General features: G+C 43.8%; 1 protein-coding gene across 1 annotated transcript in view; it reads right to left on the bottom strand.

Moving 5' to 3' along the window:
- Positions 1 to 13,223, bottom strand: part of KIAA0922 (KIAA0922 ortholog) — a 218,992-nt gene extending 205,769 nt beyond the window's left edge. The window contains exons 1-3 of the mRNA XM_006875505.1: positions 13,100 to 13,223; positions 12,294 to 12,364; positions 143 to 186 (exon numbers count right to left, since the gene is read on the bottom strand). Coding sequence (XP_006875567.1) covers positions 143 to 186; positions 12,294 to 12,364; positions 13,100 to 13,223 — 239 coding nt within the window. The remainder of the gene's footprint in view (positions 1 to 142; positions 187 to 12,293; positions 12,365 to 13,099) is intronic.
- Positions 13,224 to 13,261: the final 38 nt, after the last annotated feature.

The following is a 13,261-nucleotide window of genomic DNA, read 5'->3' as shown; positions in this document are numbered from 1 at the left end:
ACCACAATTGTCCAAGAGAAGGGTATAATGCAGATAATATTAGATATACAAAAAACATACAAATATACACAAAAATTTATGATGGTATCCAAAGGACAGGAATATTTAAAACGCAGGAATTAATGTCCACGTTTTTCCTCACCTTTGTTCTTGAGACTGCTCCTCCATATCTTCTTCAGAATCACCCTATTGAAAAAGAAAATGATTAAACAGTTGCTTCAAAGGAACACAGACTGTTCAAAAGAAATACTTCTTCAAATCTGAGCCAAGGGTAATGAACAGTGCCTGGCACAGAGCAGGCATTCAATAAAGTACCAACTGAAAAAAATTGTCATGTGATTCCTTTGGTAGTTACTATAAGTAAATATTCTACCTGTTTCTAAGTACAAGCTAAACATAATCTCAAAATTAGTTTTAACATCACTTCTCTTCTCTTCAAGAGCCCTCAGTTCAATAATAATTACAATTTCCACACACAGAAATTATGCTCTGCTAAGCTCATAATCCCATAAATGAATGCCTGTTATGTTTTGACATCACACAAAAAAAGTGGATAATTTTATAAATGGCATAAATATCACACTAAAACAATGCAAAATCTTCTCCCAGACTTACCATGCTGAAGCGTGATCACATGTAATTAGAATGTAAGGACTGAAAGTTACGGTGCTTCAAACAGAAATCTAAGAGCGTATTGATCAATACATTTGTGATATGCCTGGCAGACACTCTCTCCAGTCAAATGACACAGTATTCTTTTGTGAAGCTCATCACCATTGGCTTCAGGGAAACGAAATCTTCCTGTTTCTCCAGCTTCTCTCTAACTTAGTAGCAATACTGACTGGCTGCCCTTCCCCTCCCACCTGTGGCTGTCACAGTTCTCCTGCACCTAGCCCTCAGCTCTCTTCGGCCTCCTCTACACTAATTACTTCAGAAAGCGAATCTGGATTTATAACCATGAAGCTCAAAGCCCTAGTCTCTAGCTCCAACTTCTCACTCACACTTGTGCGTAACTCACCGAAAACACTGACGCCCATAGAACACAGAGTAACTGCTCCACAGGGGTTTTCAAGACAATAAGCTTTCTGAAACAGCCTCATGTTCCTCTCACACATATGTGCTTGCTTGATATTATACCTACATTTCCAGAAAAGCCAAGATTCATGCATGTGATTTTGTTCAGCACAGCACCTAGCCCAGTGCCCAACACATGGTAGGTGTTCCACAATATTTATAGAATGAATTACTTTACCTAAAAAAATTCTGAGTATTTTAGGCCTATTTCCAAATGCCTTCAGAATATATGAATGGCACCTCACCTTCAGCTCCCCAGAAACAAAGATGACCAGCAACCTCAGAGGTCCCTGCAACTGGCTTCTGTTTCAACATGTCAAGGACACACGCCCCTTGGCCCCTGGGCAAAAATTAGGGTCACCTGTACTGTTCTCCTCCCTTCACCTCCAACCATGAAGACATACCCACTCATCTGAAATACAGTTCAGGCCTGTCCTTACTTCTCCATTCCTCTGGCAGCAAATTAGCCCACACCATTAGTATCATAAGCCTCGCTTACCAGAAGAGACATTCAGAGATTTTCCTCTAGTTTAAGGCTTATTTAGACTTTCCTACATTCACCCACCCAAAGCATCACTGTGAGAGACCAAGCTTCCTCAGCATTAATCGTTATTTACCTGAAAAGCAGAGTCCTAGTGCGGCGCTGTGGGCTAATGCATCAGACTGCAAAGACGTTTGAATTGTAAAGGTCGGTGGTTCAAGCTCACTAGCTGTTCCATGAAAATTCCATGAGTCAGAATCGACTCAACGGCACTTAACAACAACCTTCAACCACCCAAAGCATCATTGTGAGGGATCAGTCTTCCTCAGAATTAATCATTATTTACTCAAAAGTGGTATAGACCCAGCACTTATAATCATGTTAATCCCCACTCCAGAATGTACAATGGCTCTCTAACTGCCAGTCAGATACACTCCAAACTCCTTAAGCGAGGTCCACACAGTCCAACATCAGCCTCAGCATATTCATTCCCAACCTCGATAGCCACACTCAGCAGCAAGTGCTCTCATCTCCAATGTAAATGTCAACACAAAAACATCCAACTGTCTGCCATGGGAGGCTCTAGGCTAGGCCCCAGTCCCATGTTTGCTAATTAAACATCTAAACTGTCCCACCCTCCCCCTAAAGTCTTAACTGGCCTCTCCAATACACATGGTTCCTTATCTTTCAATTCCTACATTTCAACACTTGATTGTTATCTCCTGGTATTACCAACCTTATCTCACCAATAACACTGGGTTTTCAAAGGGCAGAGACTAAATCCTGTCAAGCCTCTACCTCCACCCAGCCTCTTGGCATGGCCTCAGGGCACTTACACTGGGTGTTTTAACTCTGGTATTTCTAGGATTGTCTCAGGTATCACCTGCTCAGAGTCCTACTTTGACCAAGGGACTTAACAGTACAATGCCCACCACTACCACCATTCCCCAGCACTTCTCTTTCACTTGCCCACCATAGCATCTATCACTTTCTAACAGATTGTGCCTTCAAGTTCATTTCAAGAAGCAGCATGTGGGTTTGAACCACCTACATTACGGTTTCCGGTCCAGTGGTGATCCTCAGTGCCACCCCAGGACTACTCCTATTATCTACTGTTTAATGTTAAGTGAGTTGGTTCTGACTCATATGACCCTGTATAGGGTTTCTGAGGAGCTGTTGGTGAGTTTGAACTGCTGACATTGTGGTTGGCAGTCTAATGTTTATCCTACAGCTTATCCACAGTCAATATCCATACGTCTCCATTACTGCAAGCTTCACAAGGGCAGGGATTTTTCGGGGGGTTTCATCATGAAATCTCAACAAATAGTACTTGTCCTATAGCAGATACTCAAGATATACCTACAGGGCTAAATATGGTCTAGCTGTTTCTTAAAATGCCAGGGGGCTTCAAAAAGTTCGTGGGAAAATGGAATAAAAGGGCAGTGGCATTTTCCACAAACTTTTGGATGCCCCTTTGGACAAGAGACTATGACTACATTTGATAACCACTAAGCAACTTTTTCCAAATCAAAACAGAACATAAAATAATTTTCCCCCATGTGAAAACTTTATCACCACCTAACTTCTCTCCCGGTCAGACTGAGCTAAAACTCACACAGTAACATAGTCATTAAAAGCATGGGCACTGCCCAGGAGCAGAGGCCCCTGGGACCATCAAGGGAGAAGAGTGGAGTGTGGGTCCCTATCCAGAGAAGCAGTGATGCCAGAGATGGAGGCAGAGACGATGATGTGGAGAGATGGAGCAGCTGGGGACTCTAGACTATAGAGGGAGAGGGGCTGTATGCTGGCAGCTGGGGGGCAGGCTTGCAGGGTATGCCCTCTGGTTGTCTGAATGATGATATATATTCCTGAGTGCTTTGGTGTACATTCGAAAAGAAAGAAAGAAAAAAAAAAAAAAAACAGAGGAAATAGAAGCAAATGCTATTGAATGATGATGCATGGAGGGGATTGTATAGCCACTGCAATGAAATGAAATATGATAGGATGAGTGTAAAGCTGATATTCTCCCATGTAAACTATCATTTAAGTCACAATAAAATAAAATAAAATAAAAACATGGGCACTGCATCAAGGCAAACAATCAAGTTTGTCCTTCAGGACAAACCTCCATCCAAGACTGAAACTCAAAGGGAACACACAAGCAGGCATGGAAGCTCGCTAGTGATAGCATTGGTCTACATGTGAGAGAAGTGGGGGAAAGGCAGTAATGAAGACATGGGCTGAGTTTGACCATGTTCCATAGGTTCCTGCCGACCTCGAGATGAGAGAGAGAAGGAAGATCTGCTTGGTTGAAGTTTGGGGAGACTTGGGAACTACTGAGCCCATGGACACTGACCTAGCCATGGAGGGTTAGAGCCGAGAATAAAGTATCCAACTGATATGAGGTGGGGGGAGGTGCACAAGAACACCCAAACTTGCAGATAGTACCCATTTGACCTAGCTTCAATGGCTTGATGATCAGAGCTCAACTAGAGGAAGATAAAGAAATCTGACAAAGAAGAAAGTAAAAATTGCTACAATTTGATGAATTTGACCTATACTTATGAATGTAGTAGCTCAAAATACCAACCAAGAGGGAAGGCGTCTTCACATCAAGGATCAAGCCTACCCCCTCAGTTGACAGGGATGGGGCAACTTTTGACATTGGCTGCCTTAAAGGGGGGGGGGGGGAAGGGGGACTATAAAGGCACGAAATGGCTGGCTTACAAGTTTTCAAGAGGGAGTTTAGTTTCAGAGTGTATATGTGGGGAGGTAGAATCCCCACTAAATACTTTTCATCTTGTCTAGATGGGTCTGGTGAAAGGAGACAGCAATAAGAGTCTTTTGATTCAATTGTGAGTAACTGTTATCATGACTAACTGCAGCTGTCACAACTGTTAAGGCAGAAGTTTTGTAACTTAAGGGGTGGTGGTGGTGGTTGGTTATGTGCCGTGGAGTCGGTTCTGACTCATAGCGACCCTGTACAGGGTTTCCGAGGCTATAAATCTTTATGGGAGCAGAAAGCCTCATCTTTCTCCTACGGAACAGCTGGTAGTTTCCAACTGCTGACCTTGCAGTTCGCAGCCCAATTCGTAACAAGAAGTAGTTAATCTTAGTTAACTTACATCCCAGGAACAGAGGACCCTAAGACCATCAAGAGAGAAGAGCATGAGAGGAACGTGAGACCCGAACCAGAGAAGCAGTGATACCAGAGATGGAGGCAGAGGTAATGACATGGAGAGATAGAGCAGCTGAGGACTCTAGACTCATGGAAAGAGAAGGGCTGTGTGCTGGCAGCCAGGAGGCAGGCTTGTAGATTGTGCCCTTTAGTTGTTTAAATGATTAAATATTTCTGAGTATTTTTGTGTACATAAAAAACAAAACAAAACAGAGGCAACAAAAGCAAATACTGTTAAATGATGATGCATAGAGGAAACTGTAATCATTGCAATGAAATACAGTAAGATGAGTGAAAAACTGATGTTCTCCCATGTAAACTATCACTCAACTCACAATAAAAGCTTTAAAAAAAAAAATAATGAGGGGGGGGAAGAGGCTCTAGAGTTTGATACTTCCTAGGTTCAAATTCTACCACCACCATTTCCTTACTAACCTGTGCAAGTTAAACTTTGCGTGCCTTAATTTTCTTGTTTCTCAAGTCAGTTCATAATACTCTACAGTTTTTAATGGATTGTTATTGTTGTAAAGTGTCATCGAGTCAGTTCCAACTCACAGCAACCCTGTATAGGGTTTCTGAGGAGCGACTGGTAAGCTTGAACCACAGACCTTGCAGTCCAGCACATTAACCTTCAGTGCCATATTAGCATGATTTAAAACTCATAATGCACTTGAACAATGTAGGTATAGCATCCAACTCACATTTTTTTTTTAATGCTGATAGTAGACGGAGATTACACCAAAAATAAATCCTGCTAACAAAAAGATTTCCAAGTATTAGTCAATGATTCACTGACTGGAACAAGAGGCTATTATATAACACAGTACCTGAGATAATAAAAAAGAATTCAGATGCTCACTGTACCATTTCCTGTTTCATTTTCTACCAGTTTCCGTTACCTACATTCCCAGGGTGCAGAGGGTGGAAAGACACGTGGTGTTTAAAAGTAGAGACTACCTTACTCATCACTTTATCCCAAGTCCTCACTGTTCTAAGCCTATGCAAAGTATTAGTTAAAAGAGCACACCAGGCCTGTGGAGCACTAAATTTACCTCTCCCAGACCCAAATCAACACAAGTCTACATCAGGGGACAGCTGCTGGTACTGAGCACCAATGCCTGTGTCTAAAACCTGTTAACCAGGGGGCATCAGGAATGAATCTTTTCAGCAAAGCCTGAAGGTACTACGCTGCTCTTGTTATTGACAGAATTGTTGTGCTTTTAAAAATATGATTATTAAACAATAGAAAATCAAGCCTGAAGCCATTTCACCTGTAAAGCATATCTTCAGAACTTGCCAACCTTATAAAGAGGGAAATAGGCAGGGCATTGAAACAGGTGCCTTTGCTTCACAAAGACTATGTGTTAACCACTGAAGGCCTACTAAACACAGACTGTGGTTGCCACATGTGTTAGAAGCCCACAACCTCTTAAGGAGAACACAGGACAAACAACATACCCCAAAACAAGGGCTAGGGAACCCAAATGCTCACAACACTATGAGAAACCCAAAGAAGGACAAAACCAAACCCCAAACACACAGCCATCACTGGACTCATCATGATCCTATAGGACAGAGTATAGGACGCCCTTAGGGCATCCAAGATAACAAATGTTCACTGAGCAGCCTTATCTGTCTTCCTGGGAGATGTTGGTGGGTTTAAGTCACTGACCTTGCAGTTAGCAGCCCAGACTTTTACCCACTGCATCACCAGGGTTCCTTAAATGCCACTGAAAGACTGGCCACCACATTCCTTCTTTTATTCAACAGATATACACTGAGGTTCCTCAGCTAAGAGTCACATTGGTGTGAGCATCCTAGGGGACTTACCACAGCTACAGACAGGGGTCAGATGGTAAAGGTCCTGAAGGCTAGAGCAGGTCAAGTGGATATGACTCTGGATATGGGGAATCATGAAAAGTTTTGACCTTAAAGGTTAAGGGAAGAAGGTGCAAGGCACAGTATTTTGCACACACAGAGTAAGCTAACAAAAACATTTGTTTGGTTTCTAACAATCACCACTTTGGATTCAATGTTTTGATTTATAGTTGAAATATAGATTTTCTGTTGTTAGGTGCTAGTGAGTCAGTACCTTATGCACGACTCATAGCGACCTTATGCACAACAGAAGGAAACACTGCCAAGTTCTGTGCGAACCTCACAATCATTGCTACACTTGAGCCCATTGCTGCTGCCACTGTGCCAATCCATCTCATTTGGGTCTTCCTCTTTTTCACTAACCCTCCACTTCACCACACATAATGTCCTTCTCCAGGGACTGGTCCCTCCTGATAATTAATATACCCAAAGTACAGTTAGAGGAAAGGAAAAATTCTGTATATCTAAGAATAAAATTACTTACTAACTTGCTTTGTTTTGGTCTTTTTTCCCTTCCTTCCTATCATTATCACCTTGGAGTGTCTGGGTGATTCAAACGATTAGCATGCTTAGCTGATAACTTAAAAGATGTAGGTTTGAGTCTACTCAGAATTACCTCCGAAGAAAGGACTGGCAATCTAATTCCAACAAAATCACTCACTGAAAACCCTGTGGAACTCAGTTTTACTCCAAAACATGTGCCATGAGGCAGAAACAGCTCGATAGCTAATTTTAAGTTATCATTATCATCACGCATAAATATAGGTTTTATGTTCTCGCACCAAAATATTTTACAACGTAACCAAAGACTATATATTAAAAAGATATGTATAAAATACCTTATCTACATAATTGTAAAGCATGTTGCATTATCTGCACTGTTTCTGCCCCTTCAAAGCAGGGAAGCTGTTTCATGCTCTCCGATGACCAAAATCTAGGATTTACTTGAGATACCGCCAAAATAAAAGGTAGTATGTAAAATTCAAGGCAATCCTCTGAGGTCGGCACTATTGCTACCTTCATTTAGCTGATGATGAAACTGAGGATACAGTGGTGAACGAATAAAGCTAAAAAAGAAATGAATGCAGGAAACAGATCCATTCAGCCTACTCAGAGGACCTGGCAGTTTAGCAATCCAATTGCGTTACTTAGTTTCTAATATTCAAATTCTTGGGCCCTCAGAAAAAGAGTTGCCATGAAATGGATTCCAACCTATCGTGGTCCCATATGTGTCAGAGTAGAACTGTGCTACATAGGGTTCTCAAGGGCAAATTTTTCAGTCCTGGTGTGGCACCATAGGATCAGCATTGAAATGCGAACCACAAGGTTGGCAGGTTAAACCCACTAGCTGCTCCTCGGAAACCTTATACAGGGTTCACTAAGAATTAAGCAAACTTGACAGCATTTTACAGTAATTTTTCAGAAGTAGATCGGCAGACCCTTCTTTTGAGACGCCTTTGGGTGGGTGGACTCAAATCTCCAACCTTTCAACTGACAGTCAAAATTGTTCACTGATACTTAACAGACCCATTAAAAATTGAAAAAAAAAATAATAATAAAAGGCCCATGCAACAGAAAACATTTTCAAAAAAAGTAATTGAATAATTATTGTTAAATGCCATCGAGTAGGTTCCGACCCATAGCAACCCTGTATACAATTTCCAAGGAGCAGCAGGTGGACTTGAACCACCAACCTTGCAATTAGCAGTCTGGTGCTTATCCACATCAGGACTCCATATAAATAATTAGTGTTGGCAAATACGTATATCTTCTTTCCTGTTTCTTTAATGCCATATCTTCTGCTGTTCCTACTCCACCTATCACTGGATAAACTTAAGTTCTTCTTAGTCCATCTGCAAGTCTTCCTCTAAGAAACCTGGTGTGGCACTGTGGGCTAATGCACAGGACTGCAAGATTGGTTTGAACTGCAAGGTCTGCAGTTCAAAGTCACCAGCTGCTCCTAGGAAACTCTATATAGGGTTGTTATGGTTCAGAACCGACTCGATGGCACTTAACAAATCAGTTCTAACTCAGAGCAACTCTGTATCGAGTTTCCAAGGAGCAGCTGGTGGGTTTGAACCACTGACCTTGTGGTTAGCAGTCCAGTGCTGGTCCTACAGTACTACATCAGGACTCCCCTACTATTAATTAAACAGAAAACCCTTAAATTGAAACAACATCTATAAACAATCCTCTTTCCAGAAGATCCTATATGACACCCATGAGGCAACCCCTTTTAAAAAAAAAAAAAAATTTTTCAAAACACCTTAAAAAGAATTTCTTAAAAATACCTTTCCTGAAGAGGGGGGGAAAAAATTAGTAACCTGCTACAATTTGATGAACTTTACCTATACTTATGGATGTAGCAGCTCAAAAAAGGGAACAAATCTTTACAGCGAGGATCACTCCCATCCCCTCGGTACACAGGGTTGACAGGGATGGGCACCTTAGACATTGGCTACCCAAAATGGGGGGCCTAGAAAGGCAAGAAGTGACTGGCTTACAAACTTTCAAGAGGGAGCCTAGGTCCAGACAGGGCAGGGGAAGGTAGAATCACCACTGAATGATTTCCAATCTGTTGGAACCGGGCTGGCGAAAGATATGGGGATAAGACTCTTGTGGTACAATAGTGAATGATTGCCATCAGGACTGACGGTGAGGGTAGGAAATGAAGAGGCAGATGTTTTTTGACAAAAGGAGGAAAGTGATGGACTTTGTAGCCCAGGAGTGGAGGTCCCTGAGACCATTAAGTGCAGAGAAATGGAGAGCGGGACCCTACCCAGAGAGGCAGTGACACCAGGGATGGATAGATGGCGCGGCTGAGGACACTGGACTCAGGGAGGGAAAAGGGCTGTGTGCTGACAACCGAGGGGCAGGCTTGCGGAGTGTACCCTTTGGTTATCTGACGATTCATGGAGGAGATTGTAATCAATGCAATGAAACGAAATACGATAGGATGAGTGTAAAGCTGATGTTCTCCCATGTAAACCTCCCAATAAAAACTTAAAAAAAAACAAAACAAAAAAAAAACTCCTTCTGTAGTTTATGCTTCTTGTTACTGTTGGTTGGTGGTGGTGGTGGTTATGTGCCATGGAGTCGATTCTGACTCATAGAGAGCCTGCATGGGGTTTCCAAGGCTGTAAATCTTTATGGGAGCAGAAAGTCTCATCTTTCTCTTGCGGAACATCTGGTAGTTTCAAACTGCTGACCCTGACGTTAGCAGCCTGTCTTGTAACCACTACACTAACAGAGCTAAGTGCCATCAAGTTGGTTCTGACTCCCAGCGACCCTGTAGCTATACATTCTCTCACTCCATCTAAACATACACAGGTTAAATAGTCTCTAAAAGGTACACATACAGAGATAAAAGTGTTTAATCCCAGTTTCACTTTCATTGTATCTTTGATTAAACTCAATTACCTATAAATGCCTCTAGAATGGGTATGCCAAAAGACACCTACTAAATTCTAATTTAAAAAAGCAAAATATACATTGCATATATATAAACAAAAGCAGGAATTAAGATTTCTGTATAATTAAGTTTTGTGCCTATAAATACTATAGTTAAATCATATCATAGAAGGAGGTATCAAAGAGCTTATGGAGAAATTCCATTATCTTTCAATTACATTTTTCCACAAACTTTTGAAGGCCCTCAAGGTCTTGACAGTTTCACCTTGAAGTCCTAAATCTTCAAGCTATAACTAATGAGAGTCTGTAATTTACTTTCCTTTCAGTCTGGGTTGGTTTCAGTACTAGTAAGAGGTAGAGGCTACAACTGAGTAAAAATGCAAATACATAAAGACATATATCAGTGATTCCCAGCCCCCACTCCACCCCCTGCCCCCACTCCACCCCCTGCCCCAAGACAAGTCTGAAGACATTTTTGGTTATCACAAAGTGGGAGGTGGGGAGATGGATGCCACCAATGTCTAGTGGGTAAAGTCCATGGATATCGCTAAGCACCCTGCGAAAGAGCAGGACAGCTCCAACAACACAGAATTATTGGCCTAAAATGTCACTAGTTTCACTCTTGAATCACCCTGATATACACAAATGTAACTTTTTAAAAATAAAAATATCAAATTTTAAGGGTGGTTTTTTCAGTAGGATTATAAATTATATTTATTTTCTTCTTTGTATCTTTCTGCATTGTCCAAACCTTCTGCAACACAGGTCTGATTTATAAACGGGGAAAAAAATCTACTTGGGAAAAAACTTTTGAGAGAGGGACAGGCTTTGGTCTCCATCCTGATGCAGCCTTTTCTCAAAGGACTAGTCTTACTCAGCCTACCTGCTGCCTTCAGGGAAGGTCCAGGGTGAAATTTCCCTCTAAAATCAACCTCTCCGCCTAGAAGCTGTTATTCATTAGCCCTGGTTAAAACGAATATTCCAAATATCTCAAAACCAGCACTCTATACATGTCACAGAAGGAGAAAACCGAAACACAAAATTGCCCGGACTCTCTGTGAAGTTATAGCTGCTTTTCTAAATGGCCACAAAAGACAATGTAGAATTAAGTGCTCCTACTGAAGTGGGAAGGAGCTCTGGTTGCATAGTGGTTACCAATCAGGCTGCCAACCTCAAGGCCAGACTGCAAAGCCGGTTTAAACTGCAAGGTCGGTGGTTCAAGCTCACCAGCTGCTTCTCAGAAACCCCATACAGGGTCGCTATGGGTCGGAACCAACTCGATAGCACTTAACAACAACTTAAGTGGGAACCCTATACACGGTCGCTATGGGTCAGAACCAACTCGAAGGCACTTAACAACAACAACTGAAATGGGAACCCTATACAGGGTCGCTATGGGTTGGAAATGACTTGACAGCACTTAACAACTGAAGTGGGAAGTAATAAACATCTTAAAAATCATAGCCCACCAGCTGAATATTTTCATATTAATAAAGAAAAAACACATACACTTGGGGTCACTGACTTAAAAAGTCAATGATTTCATATTCAAAGATGTATATTTGCAGGCAATGATAATTTCTCTTAAAAGTTAAACCTTAAACATGAAGGCTCTGCAGCACTGCATATGCTATAGGAACAAACCCTATACAATGCAACAGATTCCCAATAAACTGTTAGCAATTATTTTCCTGCATGCACTCATTACACCATCATATAGAAAGAAAAAGAAAAACCTGACATTCAAGTTCTTAAAGAGAGTGTATTCTAACACAAATTAAAGGCACTCGGAAAAAAATCCAAGATTACAATCCTTTAAAGTCACATCTTCATCCCAAAGCTATTTAACGCTAATGGCAAACACCACTCAGTAGCATTTATGAAATCACTATTTCTGCTGTCCTCAATCTTCCATCCTGCATGCCATCCACAAGGAACCAGCAACGCACATGTGCTTCGCCCACCCAGGACCACGCACCGGCCAAGTCACCGCCCTTTTCCTCTGCACGGCAGCCACTGGCCACGGCCCTGCTGAGGTGGCCTGGGTTCCCACCCCTGAACTTGGGGCCGGCGTGACTCACGCCTTGTCACATGGCGCGGGAGGAGGCCAGGAAGGCCACCGCTGCCAGGTGTTCGGATTCGGCATGACCGACCGTTTATTTGCCTTGCAAAGTGGCCTGACCGTGGGTGCCGCTGGGGAGCCGGTAGCCTCCCGCCTCCCTCCCTCGCACACCCACACCCACACCCGTCCTGTCATCTGGTCGTCCTCACCTGAGTGGGCAGCAAGAGTTCCCCTTCTTCAGCCTGCCACAGCTCCACCACATTGGGCAAGGGCTCAATCGCTGCACGAACACACACACAAAAAAAGACACTGCATTTTTAATGCACGGAAAGACATGCTTCCTGTCCCGCTCTCGTCCCCCTATTCCACCCACCTCATCAAAACAAGTCTCATTTTCCTTCTCAATACTAAGGCGACGTGGAGGAGAAAAACACAATGGACTGGGTGGAAGTCGGCGGCCCCTCTGACAGAGAGGGGAAAGCGTGTCTCTGCTTTCCCCATATATCCGCATATCCGCCAGCGGTCCGGTCGCGGCTGATCGTGCGGGGGAGAGGTGCAGCCACCCCCCCCCCCCGGACATTCAAGGCTCTGCAACCCGCAGCCCCGGGGGCGGGCTTGTGTGAGTCTGGTTACCGAGCGGCTAGGCTCGGGGAACAAAGCTGCAGGATGCCGGGCGGGTGAATGCGGCGCCCGGGCCGCGGCAGGGAACACAAAGCGGGGGCTTCGCCCGGGGCGCCCGGGGCCCGCGCACAAAGGCTCCGGGGCGCGCGCGGCTAGCGGTCTGCGCGGCTCTCCGCTAGCCCCGCAAGACCTCCTCTGTATTGCGGGGAGAGGAGGTACAAGGCGAGGTGACTAGGAAATGTTATCAACCGAGAATTGCAACAGCTTTCCTTCCTCCTGCTGCCCCTTTCCCTTTCCTCCCCTCGCCAGCTTATAGATTTCTGCAGTTCCCTAAAAGAAAAAGCAGGGGGGGCGGGGTGGAGAGGGAACTCTAGCAAAGCGGCGCAAGGCTGACCTTGTCCCTGAGCCCCTCCCGGGCGACAGCAGGGCAGAAGGACCTGGAAAACGCCCAGAAGGAGGTTCACGGCCGCGGCGGTGCGGCAGTAGCAGCCCGGCTGCGGGCGTCGGAGCCCCGCCATGCTGGTGCTCACGCTCCTCTCGGGTGCTCGCAGCGATC

Source organism: Chrysochloris asiatica, unplaced genomic scaffold (assembly GCF_000296735.1).
Source record: "Chrysochloris asiatica unplaced genomic scaffold, ChrAsi1.0 scaffold00329, whole genome shotgun sequence".
NCBI lineage: Eukaryota > Metazoa > Chordata > Mammalia > Afrosoricida > Chrysochloridae > Chrysochloris > Chrysochloris asiatica.
The sequence above is the reverse complement of the archived record's forward strand: the minus strand, read 5'-3'. Positions and strand labels throughout refer to the sequence as shown.